General features: G+C 42.7%; 1 protein-coding gene, 1 long non-coding RNA gene and 2 pseudogenes across 6 annotated transcripts; 3 read left to right on the forward strand and 1 right to left on the reverse strand.

Moving 5' to 3' along the window:
- Positions 1-427: 427 nt before the first annotated feature.
- On the forward strand, positions 428-4,034 carry LOC123061541 (pentatricopeptide repeat-containing protein At5g12100, mitochondrial). Of its 5 annotated transcripts, none has more exons than XM_044484679.1 (7): positions 428-2,683; positions 2,807-2,866; positions 2,959-3,012; positions 3,106-3,186; positions 3,362-3,536; positions 3,788-3,940; positions 4,018-4,034. In XM_044484679.1, the coding sequence occupies exon 1, from the start codon at positions 599-601 to the stop codon at positions 2,660-2,662; it is 2,064 nt and encodes a 687-aa protein (XP_044340614.1). In that variant the 5' UTR covers positions 428-598; the 3' UTR covers positions 2,663-2,683; positions 2,807-2,866; positions 2,959-3,012; positions 3,106-3,186; positions 3,362-3,536; positions 3,788-3,940; positions 4,018-4,034. The 5 variants fall into 5 exon arrangements, with proteins under 5 accessions (XP_044340614.1, XP_044340613.1, XP_044340610.1 ...); XM_044484678.1 differs by having other exon boundaries at positions 2,959-2,997; XM_044484675.1 differs by having other exon boundaries at positions 428-2,663; positions 2,759-2,866.
- LOC123056923 (myosin-17-like) lies at positions 2,990-6,041 on the forward strand (annotated as a pseudogene).
- Positions 6,042-15,866: 9,825 nt separating this feature from the next.
- On the forward strand, positions 15,867-18,743 carry LOC123058383 (uncharacterized). The gene is made up of 3 exons (XR_006427186.1): positions 15,867-16,136; positions 16,917-17,043; positions 18,204-18,743. It is a non-coding gene; the product is annotated as an uncharacterized lncRNA (long non-coding RNA).
- A 742-nt stretch (positions 18,744-19,485) lies between these two features.
- On the reverse strand, positions 19,486-22,007 carry LOC123058384 (cytochrome P450 72A397-like; annotated as a pseudogene).
- Positions 22,008-22,789: the final 782 nt, after the last annotated feature.

The following is a 22,789-nucleotide window of genomic DNA, read 5'->3' on the forward strand; positions in this document are numbered from 1 at the left end:
GCGCATCCTAATCTCTTCCATCACTTTCTAATGTTGTGAATGTTCCTGTGGAGATATTGGACAAACACTCGTGCCGCGGCTTGAACAAGATGTGGGAGCAAGGCCTGATTCGCTGGCAAGACAACCAAGCTACACTGGATACCTGGGAGGTCCTTGAAGATCTTCGCGTCGCTTCCCTACTACTGCGACTTGGGAACAAGTCGTGTGTGAAGAAAAAGAAGGTGTTGGCGACCACACTATACAAGGGCAGACAGAAGGAAGAGCTACACCAGGCTGGCCCGAGAGAGAGAGAGGATGTTCACTGGGCCCAATGGGTCTCCTACATGCCACAAGTTCACTGGGGCCAATGGGTCTCCTACATGCCACAAGTTCACTGGGCCCAATGGGTCTCCTACATGTTCAGCCCAAATGAACCCGTAGGTGAGGGCATCCCGGCTAAGGGATCGGGCATCGGCGGCGGCAGGCGTGTGTGTTCCTCTGTATCGAGCTGCGCTCGCGATCCTCTTCTTCCCCTTCCCCAAGTTGTACTCGAATCAAGTCTGTAATCGCCATAGATCGAAGAGGGAGAACCAGAGAGTGCCTCACAGACGGAGAAGAAATGTCTCGCTTCCTCCTGCGCCGCTTCCTCTGCTCCTCTTCCTCCACCACTCCCGCAGCTGGCGCAGGTTTCATCCGCGAGCTCGCCACCCTCCTCGCCGCTGGCCGCTTCTACGCCTCCGTCGACCTGGCGAAATCACTCCTCCTCTCCTCCCAGCCACCAGCCACCTCCGTCCCCGACCTCTATCACGCCCTTGTCTCCACCGCTGCCGCCTCCCTATTCGACCCGCATCCCCCATCCTTCCTCTCCGACGCCGCCTCCGCGCTCGTCGTTGCCTCCGCTCGGCTTGGCCTCCCCGACGGCGCACTCCGGCTACTTTCCCTCCTCGCCGACGCCCGCGCAACTCTGCCGTCCCTATCCTCCTGCAACCTCCTCCTTGAGTCCCTCCTCTCCCTCGGCCGCCACGCCGACGTGCGCCGGGCGTTCGACCTCCTAAATGCCGCCGGGGCACGCCCCGACACCTTCACATGGAACAAGGCCATCCAGGCGTGCGTCGTGGCAGGTGATGTCGACGAGGCTGTCCGGATGCTTCGTCGGATGGATTGTGAAGGCCACGGCGCCCCAGCGCCCAACGCCTTCTCATACAATGTGGTCATCGCTGGACTGTGGAGAGCAGGAAGGGGTAGTGACGCTGTTGAGGTGTTTGATGAAATGGGAGAGAGGGCTGTGTTGCCAAGTCATATCACGTACAATACGATGATTGATGGACACATCAAGATAGGGGACTTGGAGGCTGGTTTTAGGCTGCGGGATCAGATGTTGCATCATGGCCTGAAGCCGAATATGATCACTTACAATGTGCTGTTGTCAGGGCTGTGCCGTGCTGGCAGGATAGGCGAGACGGCCACAGTGTTGCATGAAATGATGTCACGAAAGATGGTTCCGGACTGTTTCACATATAGCATTCTGTTCGATGGTTATTCCAGAGTTGGAGACTCGCAGGCAATGCTTTCCTTGTTTGAGGAGTCTGTGAAGAAGGGTGTGAAGATTGGGGCTTATACTTTTAGTATTTTGCTGAATGGTCTTTGCAACGATGGCAAAATTTCAAAGGCAGAAGAGGTACTGCAGACGTTTGTAAATGCAGGACAACTCCCAACAAGGGTTATCTACAACACTCTTATCAATGGGTATTGTCAGATTGGAGAGCTTGAAGGGGCCTTCTCAACCTTTCAGCAGATGAAATCACGCCTTGTTAGTCCAGATCACATCACCTATAATGCACTAATAAACGGTTTGGGTAAGGCTGAAAGGATCACAGAAGCACATGCTTTGGTCACAGAGATGGAGAAGAATGGAGTGAGTCCTAGTGTGGAAACTTTCAATACGCTTATTGATGCATATGGAAGGGATGGGCAGCTTGAAAAATGTTTCGTTCTACTTTCTGATATGCGAGAGAAGGGGCTAAAGCCAAATGTGGTCTCCTATGGTTCAATTGTCAATACCTTTTGCAAGAATGGGAAAATCCCGGAAGCAGTAGCTATTTTGGATGATATGTTCCATAAAGATGTTTTACCAGGTGCACAGGTGTACAATGCGATCATAGATGCATATATAGACTGTGATGCCACTGAACAGGCTTTTACTCTAGCTGAAAAGATGAAGACTAGTGGGGTACCTCCAAGTATAGTTACATGCAATTTGCTGATAAAAGGCCTTTGCAAGCAGTCTCGGATATCTGAAGCAGAGGAACTAATTCACAGCTTAAGAAATCATGGATTAACTCCTGATGTTGTCGGCTATAATACTCTAATATCAGCATGCTGCTACAGGAGCAACACTGATAGAGCTTTGGAGCTTCAGAAAGAAATGTGCAAGTGTGGCATCAAACCTTCATCGAGAACATATTGTATTCTTCTGAGTGCATTGGGTGGTGCAAGAAGAATACATGAGATGGAAAATCTGTATAAAGAAATGTTGGACAAGGATGTTGTTCCTTGCAGTCGCATTTATGATATCATGGTTGAGGCCTATGTGAAATGTGGGGATGAATCTAAGGTAGAAGCTCTGAGGAAGGATTTCTCGGAAAAGGGGATATCAATTGATTATGACACATCCGTGACTTAGTGTGAGTTGAATACAAGTATAGTGAGTCCAATTTCAAAACGTTGAATTTGTTGCTCAGCAACCCAATTATCAGAAGTATTTCTTTTGTTTACCTAGTGAATCTTCAGAATGAATAGCCATTGATTACACATACAACGTCAACAGGCTGTTGCAGTTTCTCCGACTGCGAAATCATTAGCTGCCTATCCCAGGTCTCCTTTCCAAGTATGTCATACCCCTGGCACTTGCATTCTGTACAAATACACTCTTATTTTCATCAAAATGGCCTAATATTTCAAATTAACTGACTTTGTTAGCTGAGAACTCCGAAGATTGTGAATGCTCCGAATGGGGAGGTAAAATCACCACCAGTAAGCGAAAAGAACATTACCAAATAGATGAATTATAATTCAAAAAGTAACTGCTATAACAAATAAATTTTCTATATTAATACCTTTGTGCAGGATGTAACCCCCATCTCACTGAATCTCAAAGAACTTGAGGCTGAGGAGAAGCCTCAAAAATCACTTAACGAGAAGCAACAGGTGTGCTACTTGTTGACTACACCTTTGTTTGTTTAATCTTTCCGAGTTATATACCTTTTTTTTCTTCTTTGACCCTGAAATTGTATCATTTATGTTTCTAATGAGATTTCTTTTTCATCATAAATATTTTTTTGTTAACATCATATATGTATGTATATTTGAATTTATGCTCCAGGAAAACCAAGACCTGCTAATCAAGTGTGTATCACAAGATTTGGGATTCTCCAGTGGTAGGGCTATTGCAGCTTGCGTTATATACAGGTGTCTTCTGCACTGGAGATCATTTGAAGTTGAAAGAACTGGTGTTTTTGACCGTGTTATTCAAACGATAGGCTCTGCTATAGAGGTAGGTAATACCTATCGCTTGTTTTTTTGAGAACCATTCTTTCTGGGAGAAATACTCATATTTTGTTTAGTTTGATTTAATGAACTGATATCTTAGGCCTTCATGATAGACCTTGAGTAACACATATAAATAGAAGGGGTAATAACAAAATTTAAAATTGAAAATGCTGCAACAGCATAAGTTTACATTTCCTTTTTCCGTTTATTCTATATGGATACTGCTATACAGTCATGTTCGAATTGTTCCTTTCCAAAGGTCCAGGACAATAACGACAAGTTAGCGTATTGGCTCTCCTATTCATCCACATTACTCCTACTTCTACAACGGACACTGAAAACAACTGGAGCAGCTGGACTCACTCCTCAGAGGCGAAGGTCAACTGCTACATCTTTTGGGAGGTTTTTTTCGGTAAAACATCTTTATCCTGCCCTTGCTAGTTTTATAGTCTGAGAAATTCTTAATTTTGTTGTTTTTGAATACACAAGGGAATTCGAGCTTCACCACAAAGTGCTGCGCGACCTTTTCATGGTAGCCGCTTGATTGGACAACTAGGTGATCTTTGTCAAGTTGGAGCCAAGTATCCTGCTCTGCTTTTCAACCAACAGCTTACAGCTTTCCTCGAGAAGATATATGGAATGATTAGAGACAATCTGAAGAAAGAGATATCTCCATTGCTTGGTCTTTGCATCCAGTTATGATTTATTGGCACTAGAATTCCTTTTATTTTACAGAAAAACAGTAACTTCAGGGTTAATTTTTTACTGTTACATGTTTTACAGGCACCAAGAACATCTCGTGCAAGTTTCATAAAAGGATCTCGTTCTCAAGCAAATGCCTTGGCCCAACAAACTCTGATCGCACATTGGCAGAGTATTGTGAAAATATTAACAAACTACCTGCTGTTTTGGAAGTCAATTATGTATGTAACCTAAAACTCTAAATGGACACACTATTTTTAAGTATGTATGCATTAACATGTATTTTATTGATACGTCAGGTCCCTTCATTTTTAATCAGCAAGGTGTTCTGTTCACTCAGATATTTTCGTTTATTAATGTCCAGCTGTTCAATAGGTAAGAGATGGCTCTTGCACTACCGGCCGTATATTTTACTTCTTCCCGTTAGGATTTTAAGATATCCTGTATCTTGCAGTCTGCTTCTCCGACGTGAGTGCTGTTCATTTAGCAAGGAGAATATGTCAAAGCTGGATTGGCTGAGTTAGAGCAGTGGTGCATTTATGCCACTGAAGAGGTAGTACCGGTGATTTTTTTTCCTGGTGATATTTAATTCGTGTGCTAATTTTATGTGGTGCACAGCATGCAGGTTCTTCCTGGGAAGAGCTGAAGCATATTAGGCAGGCCGTTGGATTCCTTGTACGTGTCCTATACTGACTAGATGTCTATTTGCAACTTTGTAAGTGAAAATTGTATGTATAACCTAATGATACGTGTACTTGTATTATTAGGTAATTCATCAAAAGCCTAAGAAAACAATGAAAGAAATCACCAACGATTTGTGCCCTGTAAGTGACTTTGAATTCACTTAAATTTCGGCAATCATTAAAGCATATGTTAGTTGTGACTTGTCACATACTTCAAAAACTTTCAGGTCCTTAGCATACAACAGCTAGCTCGAACCAGTACAATGTATTGGGATGACAAATATGGCACCCACACTGTTTCATCAGAGGTAAGCTTGTTATACTTAATATAATTACCGGTTTATTCAAGTTTCATATGTTACTGTGTCAGCAAGTGGTGCTATCTATGTTCCTTTACTACTTCCCATTTCTGTCAGTGAACCAAATTGGTTGTAGGTCATCTCAAGTATGAGAATAATGATGACAGAAGACTCGAACAATGCAGTGAGCAGTTCTTTCTTGTTGGATGATGATTCAAGGTTATTTCGTGTTCCAAGTTCAATACTAATTAGTTTGCTACAGTAGTTTTGTGCCCCTGATCTAACATTGCCCATGATACTTCAAAACACAGCATTCCATTTTCGGTGGATGACATCTCAAAGTCAATGACAGAAATCGAGGTAACGGACGTTGATATGCCACCTTTGATCCGGGAGAATTCTGGGTTTAGCTTCCTACACCAAAGAAAGGACTAAGCGGGTAGTCCTTCCGCTCACGGCTTCCACATTCCTTTCCCCACTCGATCTGTGCACAAATCATGTATATGCTCGTGGCTTTTCTTTCTATCAAATCAAATCTAGTCTGCTCAGGTTATTTGGTAGATCTGTTTTATATTTTTCGTTAGGTCCTGGGTTTGATTGATTGGTTATTTCTTCAGTTTGGCTCCCCTTTTTGTTGGGAGATCAATTTTATATTGCAATGCCAGGGGGGTCGGATGCCCTTGCTCAGGATGCCGAGCTGCTATTGGAAAAGCTCGTCGTCCTTTTATCATCTTTTAGCGTCTGGAAAGGTTTTACAAGGCTACTAGTCAGTCATGCTGTAAATTGCAACGAAGATCATAGTTAAAAGAAATTGCACATTGACGTCTGATATTTTTGGTATCCTGAATTTAGATGTTTATTGTCTGTTTTTACATCAGAATCATACTCCCTCCATTCCATAATATAAGATCTTATTGCATCCAATATGACGAAGGGAGTACATCCGTCACCCGGAGAATGCTTTTAACATCTGTCACTGGGAGAATGCCTAAAAGCCTGCTGTGTAATGCCAAGTTTTTTTTCTGAAACCGAGGCAAAAGATTTGCCTCGTATATTAATTAAGCAGAGAAGAGGTTTTGTTACAATAGGCACCCTTACACGACATGAGAGATTACTCGCGCAAAATAGTGGCCCCTAGTTTCTTTGCCCGGACAGTGACCCAAAGCTTTGCCTCATTGATAATGGAAGCGAGCAAAATAGCCGGCGGAGCACACTTGTGCCGGAAGATTCGTGCATTCCTTTCGTTCTAGATTGTCCACGAGATGAGCATAGTCATTGAGGCTATCGCCTTTCTGTGAGGAACTCCTGTGCCAGTCAAATATTCCCACCAACTCTTGACGGAAGCCTCCAAATGCCATGAAGAGGTGTCCAAGTGCATAAGCTGAAATTTCTCAATGACCATCTTCCAAAGGCGGATGGTGTAACGACACTTGAAGAAAAGATGAGAGCCGCTCTCTTGCTCTCTTTTACAAAGAGGGCAAAGACCATAGTTCAGCCAACCCCGCTTGGCGAGCCTATCCGCCGTTCAGATTCTATCTTGGGTCGCCAACCATGCGAAGAACCTTGCCTTTGGAGGCGCCCAAGCCTTCCAAATCATGTGCTCTAAGGGGGAGAGAACTAGCCCGAGGAATTGTGCTTGATACGCGGAGGCGGCGGAGTAGCGGCCATCGGTCGTGTGCTTCCATATAATGGAATCCTCGAAAAGTTCATCAAGATGGAAGTTGTGCAAGAGCATCGAAAGGGTGAAGAATTGCCGGATGTGCTCGATGGAGACGGTCGTGTGTGTGTGTGTGTGGGGGGGGGGGGGGGGGGTTGTTCTTGAGAATCCAAGCATTGTTTTTTAGGGCCTCACGCACCTTTCAATTTTTCCTTATGAAGGCCTCAAAAATTAGGGAAGCAACATCTTTTGATTTGGCTCCATGCAGCCACGGGATTCCCAAAAGGGCGTTTTGGCCCCATTCCCCACAAAGATGGTGGTTGAGGCATAGAAGAAAGACATGTCCGCCTCGTCGCAAGGGTTGCCCAAACCAACCCATATCTTATTTGGTTCCGTCCATTCAAACCAATGCCAGCCGCAAGGCGCAAGCAAACTTGGCGGTGTTGAGGACTTCAAGGGCACCGTACTCCGTAGGGCGGCACACTATATTTCAATTTACCTTGCACTTTGCTTCTGTGGTCTTATCCGTTCCGGACCATAGGAAAACACGCTCCAACTTGTTCACATTTTGCAAGATGGACGGAGGGACAACCAAGGAGGTGATGAAGTAGACCGCAAGTGAGGAGATGACAGATTTTACTAAAGTTGTGCGCCCAATGGTGATAATGTTTTGCCCCTCATATGCAACCAATTTGCTCGCCACCTTGTCTTCAAGGAATTGGAAATCCGCCTTCTTCAGCTGCCAGACGAATAAGATAGCGCGGCAAATATTTACTCGAAAGATGTCGCTCTTTCTAGGGATGACTCCAGCATGGTTTGAATACAAATGGAAGATTTACCTTTAGTGGCGCAAGCTAATATACTAGGTAAGCAACGGCAACAAGCTAGCTAGCAAACACAAAAAAGAAACATTGAACTTACAGACAAAAGTGAAAGAGAACCCTAAACTTGTAATCCTGAAAATCAGCACACCAAATACTCATGATCCCTGTCCGTTTCGACCCTTGAGGGCGTTCCCAAATATGAATTGTCGGTGTGGTAGGTCAAATCCTGGGATAGTTGGCTGCAGATGCAACTGAGCCGGCCCATCAAACACGAAGTGAGTTTTCCCCCCTTTTTAAACGTGCGATGTAAAAATAACAAAAAAAAAAACACTACGGCGAATCGAACTTGCGAACTTAGCGCTGCTGAACTCCACCTACTAGCCACAGGACCAAATGACTCCAAATGACTGTTATAATTATATATAATGAGAAAGCTGGATATTTTTTGAAAACATGTTTTAAGAGCATTTTATTTTGAAAATGTAAACAATTTTTGACGGCCACAACATCAATATTTGAATACATCTGTTAAGGGCTAATACATTTTGAAACTGTAAACAATTTTTGAAATCCCCAAACATTTTTTAAAGTACAAACACCTTTTGAAAAAAATAGAACATTTTTTGGAAACTCAGTGAATTTTGAAAAGTGAACACTTTCTGAAACATCAACATTTAAAAAAAATGGGAACAATTTTTTAATCCAGAAAATTTTTTGTACAAAGTTTCAAAACATGTTCGGTTTTTAAAATCTTGTTCATAAATTCCAAATGTTCGGGAATCTAAAAATATGTTTGCTCTTTTCAAAAAAATAGATGTTTAAAAACTGTCTATGGTTACTATTTTTTATAACAAATTAAAAAATGTTTCCTGGTTTCCAAAAAGTGTTTGGAATTTTCAAATTCAGTTTGCACTTAATGTCCACATTTTCATAAATTGTTCACAGATGTCAAAAGATGTTCAAAAAATATTTGGATTTTCAAAAATAGTGTAAAATTTTCAGTTTTTTATTTTGTAAACTATTTGCATTAAAAATATACTCTAGATTTAAAATTGTTCACCCTTTTTCAAGAAATGTTTAGAATTTTTTGAATTTTTTTACGTATATGAACGCTCTTGTTTGTTCTTACCTTCTTATAGGCGTCGTGCTATCTATCAATACGGGCATCCTTCAAGGCGAGTGGATAGATGTGGGCACTGCTAGTGTGAGACCCCGAGGTCGAGTACTGTCCAGCACTGATGTTTCTTTCTTGGGCCCATGGACCGGCTGGGCGGGTCCGGTTGGCTAATACTTCCTTTGTTCGGAATTTTAGAACTAAAATACATATAGGTACGTCCATTTCTTCAACTAGTATTTTTTTAATCGCCTAGCTCTTTTTTTCAGCGCTCCTTATAGAAGACAAATGGCTTTGTTTAGTTAAAAAATGTTTATTGTCATTACAAAAATCTTTAAAATGTTATCATTACGAAAATGAAAAACAAATAACCAAAAAAAAGAAAAGGAAAGGAAAAACAAAATAAAAATGAAAAAAGGCCCATGTACCAGCAGGGTGGGGCCGGTTGGCTAGTATTTTTAGCCGCCGAGTAATTTTTCGTCGCTCGTTATAGAAGACAAGTGGCTTTGTGTAGTTTAAAAAATGTTTATTGTCATTACAAAAAAATAATTTTTTATTATCATTACATAAATTAAAAACAAGGAAAATGGAAAAACAAAAGAAATTGAGAAAACAATGAAAAATCAGAGCAGAGTGAGCGTGCGTGCAACTACACAACTGGGCCAGCCCGATTCGTTCTAATGTCCAGCCATCTAGTCAATGATCCTAGGATTTGGCCTACCACATCGCAAATACTGGCTAAACACCCTCAAAGTTTAAAATAGACCGCATCAAATGGTTAGGTATGCTGATTTTGGGAATTACAAGTCCAGGGTTCAATTTAGTTTTGGTCTACAAGTTCAAGATTTGTTTAAACTTTTTTCTTTCTTGGGCCCTAGGACCGGCGGGCCCGCTATTTTGATGTCATCAACTGAAACAAGGGAGCAACTAGTTAACGAGCACTCCTTCGAGAGCCTCGCAACGATCAGCGCCATTTGGTGCACTCTCAGCCATTCGCCACATGTCGCGCTCTGGACGCTTTCTTCGGATTTTTTCCCCATGCGTTTTCGGCTTTTTTCCGGTTTTTTCTACGTTTTGGTTTTCTCCTAGTCTTCCTTAGCTTTTCGATCAAAAAAATTTCGATTTTTTTTGCATGAAAAACGCGTTTTTTTTCTTTCACGAAAGTTACGATTTTTTTCGCGAGAGGCACTGTTGTGCTTTAGCGAGAGTCACGGCCGTACCTTTCGGAAACGAAAAAAACGTGTTTTCTGTTTGTTTTCTTTCGCGGGAGTCACGGTTTTGCTTCCGCGAGAGGCACGGTTGTGCTTTCGCGAGAGTCACGGTCGTGCCTCTCGGAAAGGGAAAAACAAAACGCGTTTTCTGTTTTTTTCGCGAGTCACGATTTTGCTTCCGCGAAAGGCACGATTGTGCTTTCGCGAGAGTCACGGCCGCGCCTCTCAGAAAGGGGAAAAATACGTGTTTTCTGTTTTTTTTTGCGAGAGTCATGGTTTTGCTTCTGCGAGAGGCACGGTTGTGCTTTCGCGGGAGTCACGGCCGTGCCTCTCGGAAACGGAAAAAAACGCATTTTCTGTTTTTTTTCCTTCCACGAGAGTCATGGTTTTGCTTCCACGAGAGGCACGGGTGTGATTTCGCGAGAGGTACGGGCGTGCCTCTTTTGAAAAGGAAAAAAAATCATGCTTCCAGTTCGGTTTTTTCGTGAAAAAAAAGTTCGTCAAAACCTGTCAACATGAGATCCAGTTTTAAAGATCTCGACGCGAGGAATCCAATGGCGAAAACGGTTTAAGATTTGAATGCATGGTTTAAAAGATAAAACGTTTTGAATAAACGGATCTACGAAAAAAGGAAAACTTCTATGTTGCGACAAATGACGCGCTGTATATACGCCACTTTTGTGACCTTGAAAAGTGAAGTGTTCTTTGCAACGAGTACTTCTTAATTAGTGATTTCGCGAGATAATTGCAACTATAGTCCTTGTACTCGCTGGGGACGTCCAACTCAGTCATGGAACTTGCGTATTGCTTCAATACGGTCCCGATACATGAAAATACGTGATCAATACGGTCCCTGAGATTGAAACGCCAGTCCTGGCTCTACGTGTTGCATATGTACTGTGTATTTCACCATATGCTATGTCAGACTGGCCCGCCCGTTAGGTTGGACCCATATGTCAGTGGGATATTGAGAAATAAAAAGAAAAATGCATGCGAGGCTGTGGTTCGAAACCGCAACATGTGGGCCACGAAACGAGCGGTAGCCACCAGACCAAGCGTGTACGCGTGATATTTGAGGAGATGCACGCACTTATATGCATTCCTCCTTATAAAAAATCCATTTAGTTTTTCTGAGTGAAAAGAAATATAATTAGGTATTCACAGTCTTTTTTGGGCTGTACGGGCCTGTTTATTTTGTTTTATAGCTACGGCCCAGCTGTCTTCTGCGTGTTCTGTTTTTTTTTGTTCATGTTCATTTTTTTGCCAGTCACCTATTTATGAATAGGGTGCGAGCAAACCCTAAAGAAAACATTTGGCGCGAGCAACCTGGTGCGTACCCCACGGAGCCCACTGCATACAGAATTTTTTTAATTGCGACTATTTTCTAATACATGTTTTTTTTTCAAATCGGTCAACATTTTTAAAAATTGTGCTGAACATTTTTCGAATTTAAAACTTGATTTTAGAATTGAAAAAATGTTTACCTTATTTTTGAAGTTGCGAAATTTTTCTTAATTCATGTTTTTTTTACAAATTCGTCAATACTTTTTGAAATGGCGTACCTATTTTTTTGAACTCGTCAACAAGTATTTTTTTGCATAGGCAAACATTTTTTTTAATTTGTGAATAACTTTTGAAATTCAGAAACATTTTGTTTGTGATGAACAATTTCTGAATTCATCATTTTTTCAATCAGTGAACATTTTTTTTAAATTTAGGAAATATATTTTTCTAAACATGATGCATTTTCTTGAATATTTTCATAAGTTTAAGGACAATTTTTGTGTACACAAACTTTTACTTTGGAATCATGAGCATTTTTTGAATCAAGGAACATAAAAAATTCAATACCAAGTGTGTGTGTGTGTGTGTGTGTGTGTGTGTGTGTGCGCGCGCGCGCGCGCGTGTGCGTGCGTGTGTGTGCGTGCGTGCATGCGTGCACTCCCTATATATTTAGTCTTTTGTACAAGTTGTGAAAATTTTCTAAGTTGCGAACATTATTTTTTGGAATTTTCTAAGTTGCACTAACTATATGTATGTGAGGAGATGCACTCCCAAAATGTTCACCATATTTTTGAAGTTGCGGACATTTTCTAAATTCTTGAACTTTTCCAAGTTAGTGAATATTTTTTGAATTAACGAATATTTTTGGAAACTGCGTACATGTTTTTTGGAACTCGTCAACAAGTTTATTTTGCATAGGCAAATATTTTTGAAATACGTGAAACAGTTTTTAAATTGAGTAACATTTTTTGTGACGAACATTTTTGAATTCATCAATACATTTTTCAGTGAACATTTTTAAATATTGTTTTGAATATTTTAAAAAATATCACGGACATTTGTTGTAGACACAACGTTTTACTTTTTAATCATGAACATTTTCTGAATCGATGAACGTTTTTGCTTTCTAAAATACTCATGAATATTTTAAAATTCACGTATATTTTTAAAGAGACACTGATATGCTTTTAATATGTAGTGCATCCCCATGTTTAACAAGATCACGCAGTCTGCCTGTTGGCCCACTCTGGCAGTGGTTGGGTAGAGCTTCTGGGTTCGAATCCCCCTTGTGTGTGTTTTTTTTTCAATTTTTTCAGCCCACTGACATATGGGCTGCATATGAATGTGGCCTCCACTACAGAAATACAAGATGTGTATGTGACGTGTAGAGTCAAGACTGGCGTTTCAATCTCAGGGACCGTATTGATCACGTAATTTCAGCCCACTGACATATGGGCTGCATATGAATGTGGCCTCCACTACAGAAATACAAGATGTGTATGTGACGTGTAGAGTCAGGACTGGCGTTTCAATCTCAGGGACCGTATTGATCACGTAATTTCATGTACCAGGATCGTATTGAAGCAATAAGCAAGTTTCAGGACTGAGTTGGACGCCGCCTGCGAATACAAGGACTATAGATACAATTATCTCATGATTTCGCTGAAACGATGGTGTACAAGCTGGGCTATCTTGCAGCCAGGCGTTACGTCCAGGAAGCCCCCCGAGCCAGGCGAGATGACCGAAGGGAGGTCCTAATCGATGCCTTTAGCGCCGATTCCCGGTTCCGGCGCACACGCAGAAGGTGATTAGGCCAGCCCATTAAAGCACGATTGCTCGATCGTTGCTCCTCCTCGCTCGCTTGGGTCGCTCGTTGCTCGATCCCAGTCGCAATTTTTTTTGCGGGGTGATCCCAGCCGCCAGTCGACGCTTCTAAAAAAAGGACGCTAGTTAACTGTTGATCGTGACCATGCACTACTGACAAAGTAGTTGACTAGTAGCTTTTACAAAAAAGTTCACTAAAAACTTTTAAAAAATCATAAATTTGAAAAAGGGTTCGCAAATTCAAAAAAGTTCATCAATTATCAAAAAAGTTCATCGAATTAAAAAAAAGTTCATCAAATTTGAAAAAAAGTTCATCGGATTTGAAAAGGTTCATCCAATTTGAAAAAATGCCATCGGCATTGAAAAAGTTCATCAAAATTTAAGAAAAAAGATCAACGATTTTGCTTAAAAAAGTTCATGATTTTTTTAAAAAAGTTCACTGAACCAAGAAACAGAAAAAGGAAAAAGGAAAGTAGGGGAAGAAAAGGATGAGAAAGATGTATTTGTCACATGAGGTTGGGTGGCACGATGGTCAGTGCAAAGAACCTCGATGGAAGAGGTCGCTGCTTCGATTCACGATGACCCCAATTTCTTCCTTGCTTAAGGACAGGAAAACAGGTAGACAGGTCTGCCCATTCAGATCGAAGGAAGTAGGCGATAAGGGGCACTTAAGGCGCCGTTTAGGGTTTGCCATGACCGAAGCACTTGCGTAAGAATTCTTGTCCTATACTCCCGGACGCATCTTCTCCGGCCGACATTTTATGGTAACATTGGTTGGGTTCTAAAAGCATCCAAAAAGTTCATCCAAAAAGGTCGAGATAGTTGGCTGGGCCCTGCCCTTCCAGCCGGTGGCGCGATGGTTCATCTCCTTCGTTTACATGTCGGCGGCGGGAGGGTCATCGTCGTCGTTCGAGGCGGTGCCGCTCTCCGATGCAAAATCATAGCCAGAGAGGTGGTGGAGGAGGGATGCCTCGAGACTAAGGTGGAGCGCCTTTGCGTTCTTGCACTGGAGGCACGCGTATCAGACTCCACCGTGGTCAGTGACCTCCGCATCACCTCGCGAAGGAGCGCCTCCTCCGGGGTCGACGGGAACTGAGCTCGTCCAGTGGCGAGAAGAGCCGGGCTCCCCCATGGCCGCCGCTCGCTGCGGCTCGTGCGGGTCCGCCTTCGCCTCTGACTTCGGCATGCGCATCCGCACGGGAGTCGCAGGCACGAGCGCCTCCCACTGCCTGAGCGGTGCTGAAGTCGAAGGGGAAGGGGAGACCCTGCTCCAGATATAGAGCGTCATGGAGCTAGAAGGGCGGGCACGGTCAACATTTGGCCGTCGGGACATGAAGGAGCTTGTTGCGAATGCGACGGAGCTCGGGCTCTCGTCAGTGTTCACGCGCGAGCACTGGATGGCGATGCAGAGCGCAAGCTCCTCCTCATCGGATTCCTCCTTCACGAGATCGTCCTAGTGCATGGGATTGGCCTCGCTTTGACCAAAAAATTCATCGACGAATCAAAGAAGACCTCCCATCTACCATCATTGTCCGAGAAAATCATGGGGTGGCGTAGCTCCACTGATGTGGAGGTCGTCCATCGACTGCCTTTCTCCATGGAAAACAACGGGCGGCGTAGCTCCGTTGTCTTCATCGATGAGGATGAACATCTTCCAACTGGCCACCTTTCAGCTAGAGGATTCAAAGTTTTTCAAGGTTTAGGAGTTTGGCTCCGCTTGCTATTTATTCTAAATAAATAATTTTTTGTGAGACTTTTTTTTTGTAAAATAGGGGATGAACATAATATCACTCATTAATTTTTTTTGTGTCTTCATGTGTACTTAGCAAAAAACTTGTCATTAATAATTTTTTCCGAGGCAACCGAACCAAGAATGTTTACCCCATAGAATTATCGGTCGTACATGATGTGAGGGGTTTTAGCACCAGGATATACTCTAGGTGCAAGACAAAATCAGCTCATCAACTAGCATCACCAGGCTGGCTTTGCCGAGTGCGGAGCTCGACAAAGAAAAGACTAAGCAAACACATATGACACGTGGCCCGCCTATATTTGCCGAAGGTCTGCCGAGTTTTACAGTCGGCAAAGGTTTGACGAGTTTCAGCAAAAGGGAACTCAACAGAAAATATGCCACACATCTTACCCCTAGTCGTCATTGGACTGCCAAGTTCCACGCTCGGCAAAGGTTGCGAGCCACGTGGTGCCGCCATTAATGATCGTTTCACCTAACATGGTACTTTGCCGACTTCTCGTTTTTGAAACTTGGCAATGGATTTTTTAATGTTTGGTGAGTGCCCGATAATAGAAACTCGGCAAAGTTAATAATGATTCCTGATCCTTGTCCAGCCGAGTGCTGTTTGCCGAGAATGAAACTTGGCAAACACAATGCCGAGTTTTTTCTGGGCTTTGCTGAGTTTCCTGGGAACTCGACAATTGCGGCAATTTCACTAGTGGTTGACAGTAGTTGCGGGGACCAAAAAACATACTTCTTTCATAATGTAATCATACATGAAAAAACATCAATTCTGAATCATAGCAGTAATAATTAAATTAAAGATTGATATTTGTTCACGCTTTGGTTTTCTATAGAGGGGAAACGCTTCCTATCTATAGTCTGGCAGAAGTCCAGCGTCAAACCAATCCAAAGCCGTCGATTCATCTGAAATCTAACGCCTCACAAATTGTGCTTTCTATTAAAGAAAAAAAAAACAGCAGCAGACGCTAACCACGCTGCCGCAACCCCCGCCCAAAATCCTATCCCTAATCCCTCTCGTTCCAATCAATCGAGAGACGCGCTAGCCTCCGCCCTCCACCCACATCGCCCAGATCGCTCCCCTCCACCCCACCTCCGCCTCGGACAGCCTCATACTCTCTTTGTCGCCGAGCAGGATGGTCACCCCACCGGCCAACCCCGCTCCATCGGCTGAATTGGTTGCCGGAGTAGCACCGGCCGGTCGGAGAACCTGATGTGGATTGGAAAATCCCACCCCACCCCATCTTGAAATCGAAGGTATTGTACTGCATCTACCAGCTCCTTTTTGATGATTCCATTTGTAATTTCTGTAAATGTTTGATTTTATTTATATTTCATCCACAGCCAAGTACTCACTGGGTTTGTATGTTCATTGGCTGCCTAGTATTGTTCGCTGATGTTTTAGATCCTTTATCATCAATCCTTTTGCAAGTCGAGCTTTTTAGATAATTAGATAAACCATACATATGTAGGCAGGCATTCGTGGCTATTCCTTAGTTAATTAGTTTTCAATATGTAGTGTTTCCAATGATGGTGAAATATGTTGAGGAAAACATTGTTTCGTTGCTTCCTGTATAAAGTGCTTCCAAAAATATGCATCCATGGACCATAGTTAGCGGCATATTGTTTTTGTTACATTTTTCAAAATTTAATGCTTCCACCAGACACTAATAGTGCACCCTTTGCACTAATAGCCAGCTGCATAGCTTTGTGCTTCTACATTGTTCTCGTTTTGCTACGGTAGTTTAGAAAAATGCTTCTGTGCCTACGACTCATATTTTTGTGCTTCTACATTGTATACTCATTTTCTACGATCCTTTAGAAAAATGCTTCCATGCCATCCTGATATTTACTTGCAATTCGTTCAGTTAGTATGTGGCCGGCACAATACATGCATCTTTATTTGCTATTTTTCATGCTTCCTACATTCTTATCCACGATGGTGTGTTGTATCATCTTGTGATTGTGGCTGTCATTATCCACGATTTGGCACAGACAAGCTCACAATCCCCTTGTCCTCCTGGTCATCTTCGCCAGCTTTGGGCCCGGTACCTCCAGTCCACCACGCCGGAGGGCCGTCTCGGTTGGGAAACGAAGCCACCACATGTCGACCACTGTAGAGTCGTCTCCATCCCCCCTAAGGCACTGTCCTCGTATGATCTAGGTATTGAGTCCTCTCTCATGTTGATCCAATACTTGTTGATTTTTTTTCTTGTTTTATGTTCTGAGTATCAATTCATATCCTTGTGTGCACATCTTGAGCAATTCCTTTTTATTGGGTCCGATTTTGTTCTGTCCTTTGTGTACTGGATCACCAAATCATAAATGAAATATTTGTGAAATTTACATGAACGTGACAAATATGCTTCCTATTAAGATGACTTGTGTTGAGATATCGCTCTTTTCAAGCTTCCTACTAATGGACCTTCTGAAATAATACCACATATACTTCTTTAGTTTACAAAGTTAGCATCCATAGTTCAACCAATATTTCTGTGAATTTGGTATGTAGGTGACACATGCATCCCCATGTTGGTGGCAATCTTAGTTAATTCATGTATTCAATTTTCTATGCTTCAAATTAAGATGACTCAGATTGAGATAGCATATTTTCATGCTTCATAATGATGGGGCTTCCAAATTGTATTTCATATGCTCCTCTAGTTTACATAGAATGCTTCCATACTTGATGCTTCACACTGATGGGGCTTCCAAATTATACTTCATATGCTCCTCTTAGTTTTAGATAGAATGCTTCCATATTTCATCCTTTTTTACAAAAGTTGTTGCTGTCATTGTTATCACTATTTTAATATTCCTTGCCCCATATTATATTATGTATTATTATTTGGTATAGGTAGTTTGCTTCCATAGTCCCCATATCTATTTTTTGTTTGTGTTTCTATAGTTGTCATTGCCAACACCATTTCAATAGAAACACAACTCAGTGTATGTTCTGACAGATCAATTCATTGGTTTGTGTCAACCGTGCTTCCTAATTTTGAGTATTTTCCTATACTCTTGATTTTTTCCTTCATGTCAATTTTATATGATTCCATTGCCTATCATGTATGTTTTGATTGATGAAATCACGACTCTGTGTAAGCTATGGCTTCTACTTCTACGTTTCACATATGTTCCGATAGCAATGCTTTTTTTATCCCAGTTTTCCATGCTTCCCCTACCTATCATGTATGTTCTGGTAGATCAAATTGTTGCTTCGTGTAAGCCTTATTTCATTTTTCTATGCTTCCACTGCCAATTATTTTTGTTTCGATAGATTCATATATACCTTATCTCGTTTTCTCATGTGTGCTTCTACAGATGTTTTGTGCCACATGATGCCAATCATGCATCATTCGTTTCTGAAACGCCTTGGATTGACCTATCCCCACAATGTGAGCGGCGCCGATTTGAAGGCGCAAAGGAGGTGCTGGAGACATGGGCGGAGATAGTGATGAAGGTCCTCCCCGGGGATGTGCTTTCGGCGTAATTTGTGTGCTCCAGCTTCCGCACCATCAAACCGACCAGGATATCACGATATCGCGGTTACGTGCTGGCAACATTGTCCTTGCTGTTTTCTGCCATCGCGATGGCGTCAATTTTCATTTGGCAGTATTTCGCTGCTGCCCAAAACAATAACCTTGCTTCCCAGCCATCTTAGACATGGACCTTGTAACACTTTTTGTTGTAACTAAATAAATTTTTGTTGCTGTAACTGTATTAGGCTTTTATTGTATGGAAGAATATCCCTCTATCTTTGGTAGCAAACTTTCATTTGTTTGGAAACAATGTACAATTTATGTCTCAGCGAAAATAAATTTAATTGTTATCGATAGAAGCAAACTTAAGTTGCAATGGAAGAAAATTTTCTAGTCCATGGAAACAGAGTTGGCAGTAAATAAACAATTATAATGAACACAAATTTGTGTTAAAATCAAACATGAATTTATATTAGATTGAATAAATTTGCGATGCAAATATGCGATGCAATCAATAGGAAGCAAAAGACATCGGACAAAGTCTTGTTAGCAAGCGCACAAGTGACCCTAAAAAAAACAAGCGCACAAGTTGCATGTGTGGGCTTCACGTTCTGGATAAGCTCGCATCACACGAGTAGGGAGAGGTTAGCGGGATAGTCTGGCAAGCGAAGCGGATGCAGTTAAGTAAGGAAGCAATCAATTAATAAACCAAGTCAACAAATCTCCCGCGGGCCTAACTAATAGATCAGACGGCCACCATGCACCTCATCCGACGGTCATCGAGTAGTCTGGTAAAAGCAAAGTGTCTATAGTCTGATAGCTAGTGGTGCCCTCTATAGAGAGCCTATTATTTTGAGAATAAAGCATTGGATCTCACCGCATTAAAGGGAAGATTGGTGCAACTAATTTTTAAGATTCTTGAAACAATAGTTGAGATGAAGTGGCACCATGTGACAGAGGTCAGATGTGGCAGTCTCTGTCTACGAGAATAAAATGGAAGGGTCATATGAAAAGGCCCATCCTTGTCGTAATTTTATGCCTGATTACATGGTGAGACAGATGACGGTAAATAGTGAACATGCATACTTTTGTATAGTGAACATGCATACTTTCGTATGTGACGATTAAATTGCCCTAAGCTTAATTTGCGCACCATGCATAGGACGTAGCATTTTCGTGTTATCTAGAGCATGAGTGTATGATGGTGCAAGCTCGAACTCAAAGCATTGAAAGATCATGCACAAGGAAAACTTGGGCTCAAGCACTGCAAACTGTTGGCCAATGCAAATACGTGGTCCCCAACCAAATGGTAGGAATGCACAAGAATTATTGGATGCCTTCGATATCCCATCGGCGAACCTCTCCGGTTTGAACTCATGCACGTCGCTTCCCCATATGTCTGGGTCATGGTGCATTAACAACACAGGAAGCTCGATGAGCACACCAGCAGGGAATGTGATACCTCCAATCTCCATTTCCTTGTATGTTTTTCGGATGAAAGCGACAACTGGTGGGTATAATCAGAGCACCTCGTAAAGAATCATGGTCGCCTACATTGTAGACTAAATGACTTATTATGCTTCCTAATATATATTTCATAAGAACAATGGAATCAAGTAAATAAAACACTACTCACCGTTTTTAGTCGGCCAAAGTCTTCGTAGTCAATTTTATTCTTTCCAAATAGGCCAAGGACCTCCTCTCTTGCACGATCTTGCCACTCGGGATGCATACTTAGTATGACCATTGTCCATGTGAGTAATATTGATGTTGTTTCTGTTCCTGCAAAATAGAACAACTTGCATTCCTCCACAACCTCATCAATCGTCATTCCTGAGATGCATTGGCCATTCTCATCTGTGCCCCTCATGTTGGACTCAAGCATCAAACCGAGCAAGTCATTTTTGGTATTTTCTCCTTCTTGCATAGCTTGCATTCTTGTTCTGATTAGATTGAGCAGAATTGATTCAATTTCGTTATTAATTTCGCTCATCCTTCTATTGTTTTTGGTTGGCAAGGACTTGAAAAATGACACCCCAACAAATTACTACTAGCACGGACAAACTAACTATACTTTATTAATTAATCTGTCTATGCGCTACTAAATCTCATGATAACGCACAATATAATATAACGCGAATTGACAAAACATGGTGTCTGGTGTTAGTCTAAACTAGACAATGCCCCCACACGTTGCAGTGGAAATGTTTTGCAATGTATTTCAATAATATTTAGTTTTATGAGACATGAACATTTGAAGTAGTAATATATAAACTAAAATTAAAAATACATATGATTTATTGTGTCTTTTACTCTATAGTTGTAAACTATTTATTATATATAAATAGAATAAAAGAATGTAAATTATCATGCATGTTCCCATGTTGAGGTGGATCTTTTGATTTGAATGGTTGCTTGTTAAGGTGGGTCATTTTCATGTATGCTGCATGCTTAGGTGTCATGCTTGTATGTTGAAACAAATATGTTACTAGGGGCTAGCTATTTAAGTATTAAAGATCAACATGATCCCTATGATTGATGTTGGTTTATTAATCAGAACCGGCTATGCGCAAGTCGCCTGAAAATTCATTTCAGGTAAGCCGATTTGCTAGGCCATGTTTTTTGATAAATATTGGCAAGATAGTTTTGGGGTAGAAAGTTTGCATTTCGAAACTTGAGCTCGTGTACCATAACACAAAGAAAACAGATAGAGTATGCCGTAGACACAAATATTAGCCGGAAGGATGATTACGTAGTAAAGAGTACTCACAAGTAGCCGGGAATGATAATCTTCTTAACCCTGGCCAGGAGGCGTGCAGTTTGCTCGGACTGCAACTGGAAAATCCTAGCACCTTCAGCGTAGTTACTGCCAAACGCGGTGCGAGAAATGACATCTCCGGTGAGTCTTTGGAACTCCGGACAAACATCCACCTCATATGTACCATCAGAACCAAGAGATTGCGTCCATCTGCTCACAAGTTCTTGGCAGCAAGTAGAAAACGCTGGCATCATGAGCTGCAAATTAAGTACACATGATTCCGTTGAATTTATAATTTCGCCAGCATTTGATTGAAGTACTACACATGGAACAATAAAAAATTAGGAGCAGTGTACGTACCTTGATCTTCTCGGGATGGAATGCAGGGTTGAGGATCCTCCTGTGCTTAACCCATTGCTCGCCCTCGTACGTCGCCACGCCTCCGGCGAGCAGCCTGGACAGTGCCGGAAACTTGAGCTTCTCGAAGTGGCCGAACTTGTTGGACATCACCTCCTTGGTCTGCTCAGGGTCGCTGATGGTCACCTTGGGGTACGGACCAAACCAGGATATGCACGCCTTGCCGTGCTCCCGGATAATGTCGTGGAGCAGCGGCGCGACGAGAGGGGCTATGTTGTGGCAGCGCAGCGACATCGACCTCGAGCGCTCCTCCTTGCTCCGCCGCTCATAGTCAATGACGTCGCCGACGAGGAAGCGGTACGAGGTGCCGCGGAGACCCTGGGCGCGCAGTGCCCGCTCCAGCCGCCGTGGGTGCCACCACAGCCGGTCTATTAGCTTGGCAGCTTGCCACAGAAGCACAAAGCCCGGGCTGCCACATAGCAGGAAGCTCCATTGCACTAAAGCTGGACTAATCAACGCTCTAAGAACCATGTCTCTCTTGATTGGGGGAAGAATGGTTGGATGACTGATTCGATTGAATGAGTATGGTAGAGATGCATCACAATATATATGGAGACAGATCAAGGCTGCGGGGAACTCTGGTCCATGCCTTTCTCCTAAGGAACTTGGTAGAGAAGAAACTGAGATGGAGATCTGATTATTATTAGTTAAATTAAAGTGAGCGCGGTGACGCGACATGGGCACTCATGGCCTCATGGGCCAGTCAACGGTCTGCCAAGACAAGGACAATACCACTGGATGTATAATAAGGGCATCTCTAGCAAATCTACAATTGAGGAGCAAAGGTGTGTTGATAGAGTTAAGCACTAGCTAGCGGATCACCGAAACATATCTCCCGTAGTGTGTTAGGGTCACCCTAATATAACTCTCGATCTATTGCAAAACTCACGAATTCGAGTCTTAAGTGTGATTATAGTAGCTGATACAAGAATTGGTGAGAGGGGATCGGGGGAGAAGGAAGAACAGTGCCGCTGCCATTGTGATCCACTGGATGCCCTAGTCTCCGAGTAACGCGCCTTTAAGTAGCCGGTTGGGAGGTTGGCTCACAGAGTCCACTGCGGCCCAGTGTTGTTTGGGTTGGGCTTCGGGGTCCTTGTGGGTCGAGAGGCAGCGATGGGGTCGCTGCCGCCTGGGTCCTTGCTGTCAGTGACTGGTGCAGGGTTAGCCAGAGTAGGGACGCTGACATCCCCTCCTCCTTGCGACGAGGCTTGCCCCCAAGCCTCTTCTGCAGGAAAACGGGCTTGTAGAGCCAC

Source organism: Triticum aestivum, chromosome 3A, assembly GCF_018294505.1.
Source record: "Triticum aestivum cultivar Chinese Spring chromosome 3A, IWGSC CS RefSeq v2.1, whole genome shotgun sequence".
Lineage (NCBI taxonomy): Eukaryota > Viridiplantae > Streptophyta > Magnoliopsida > Poales > Poaceae > Triticum > Triticum aestivum.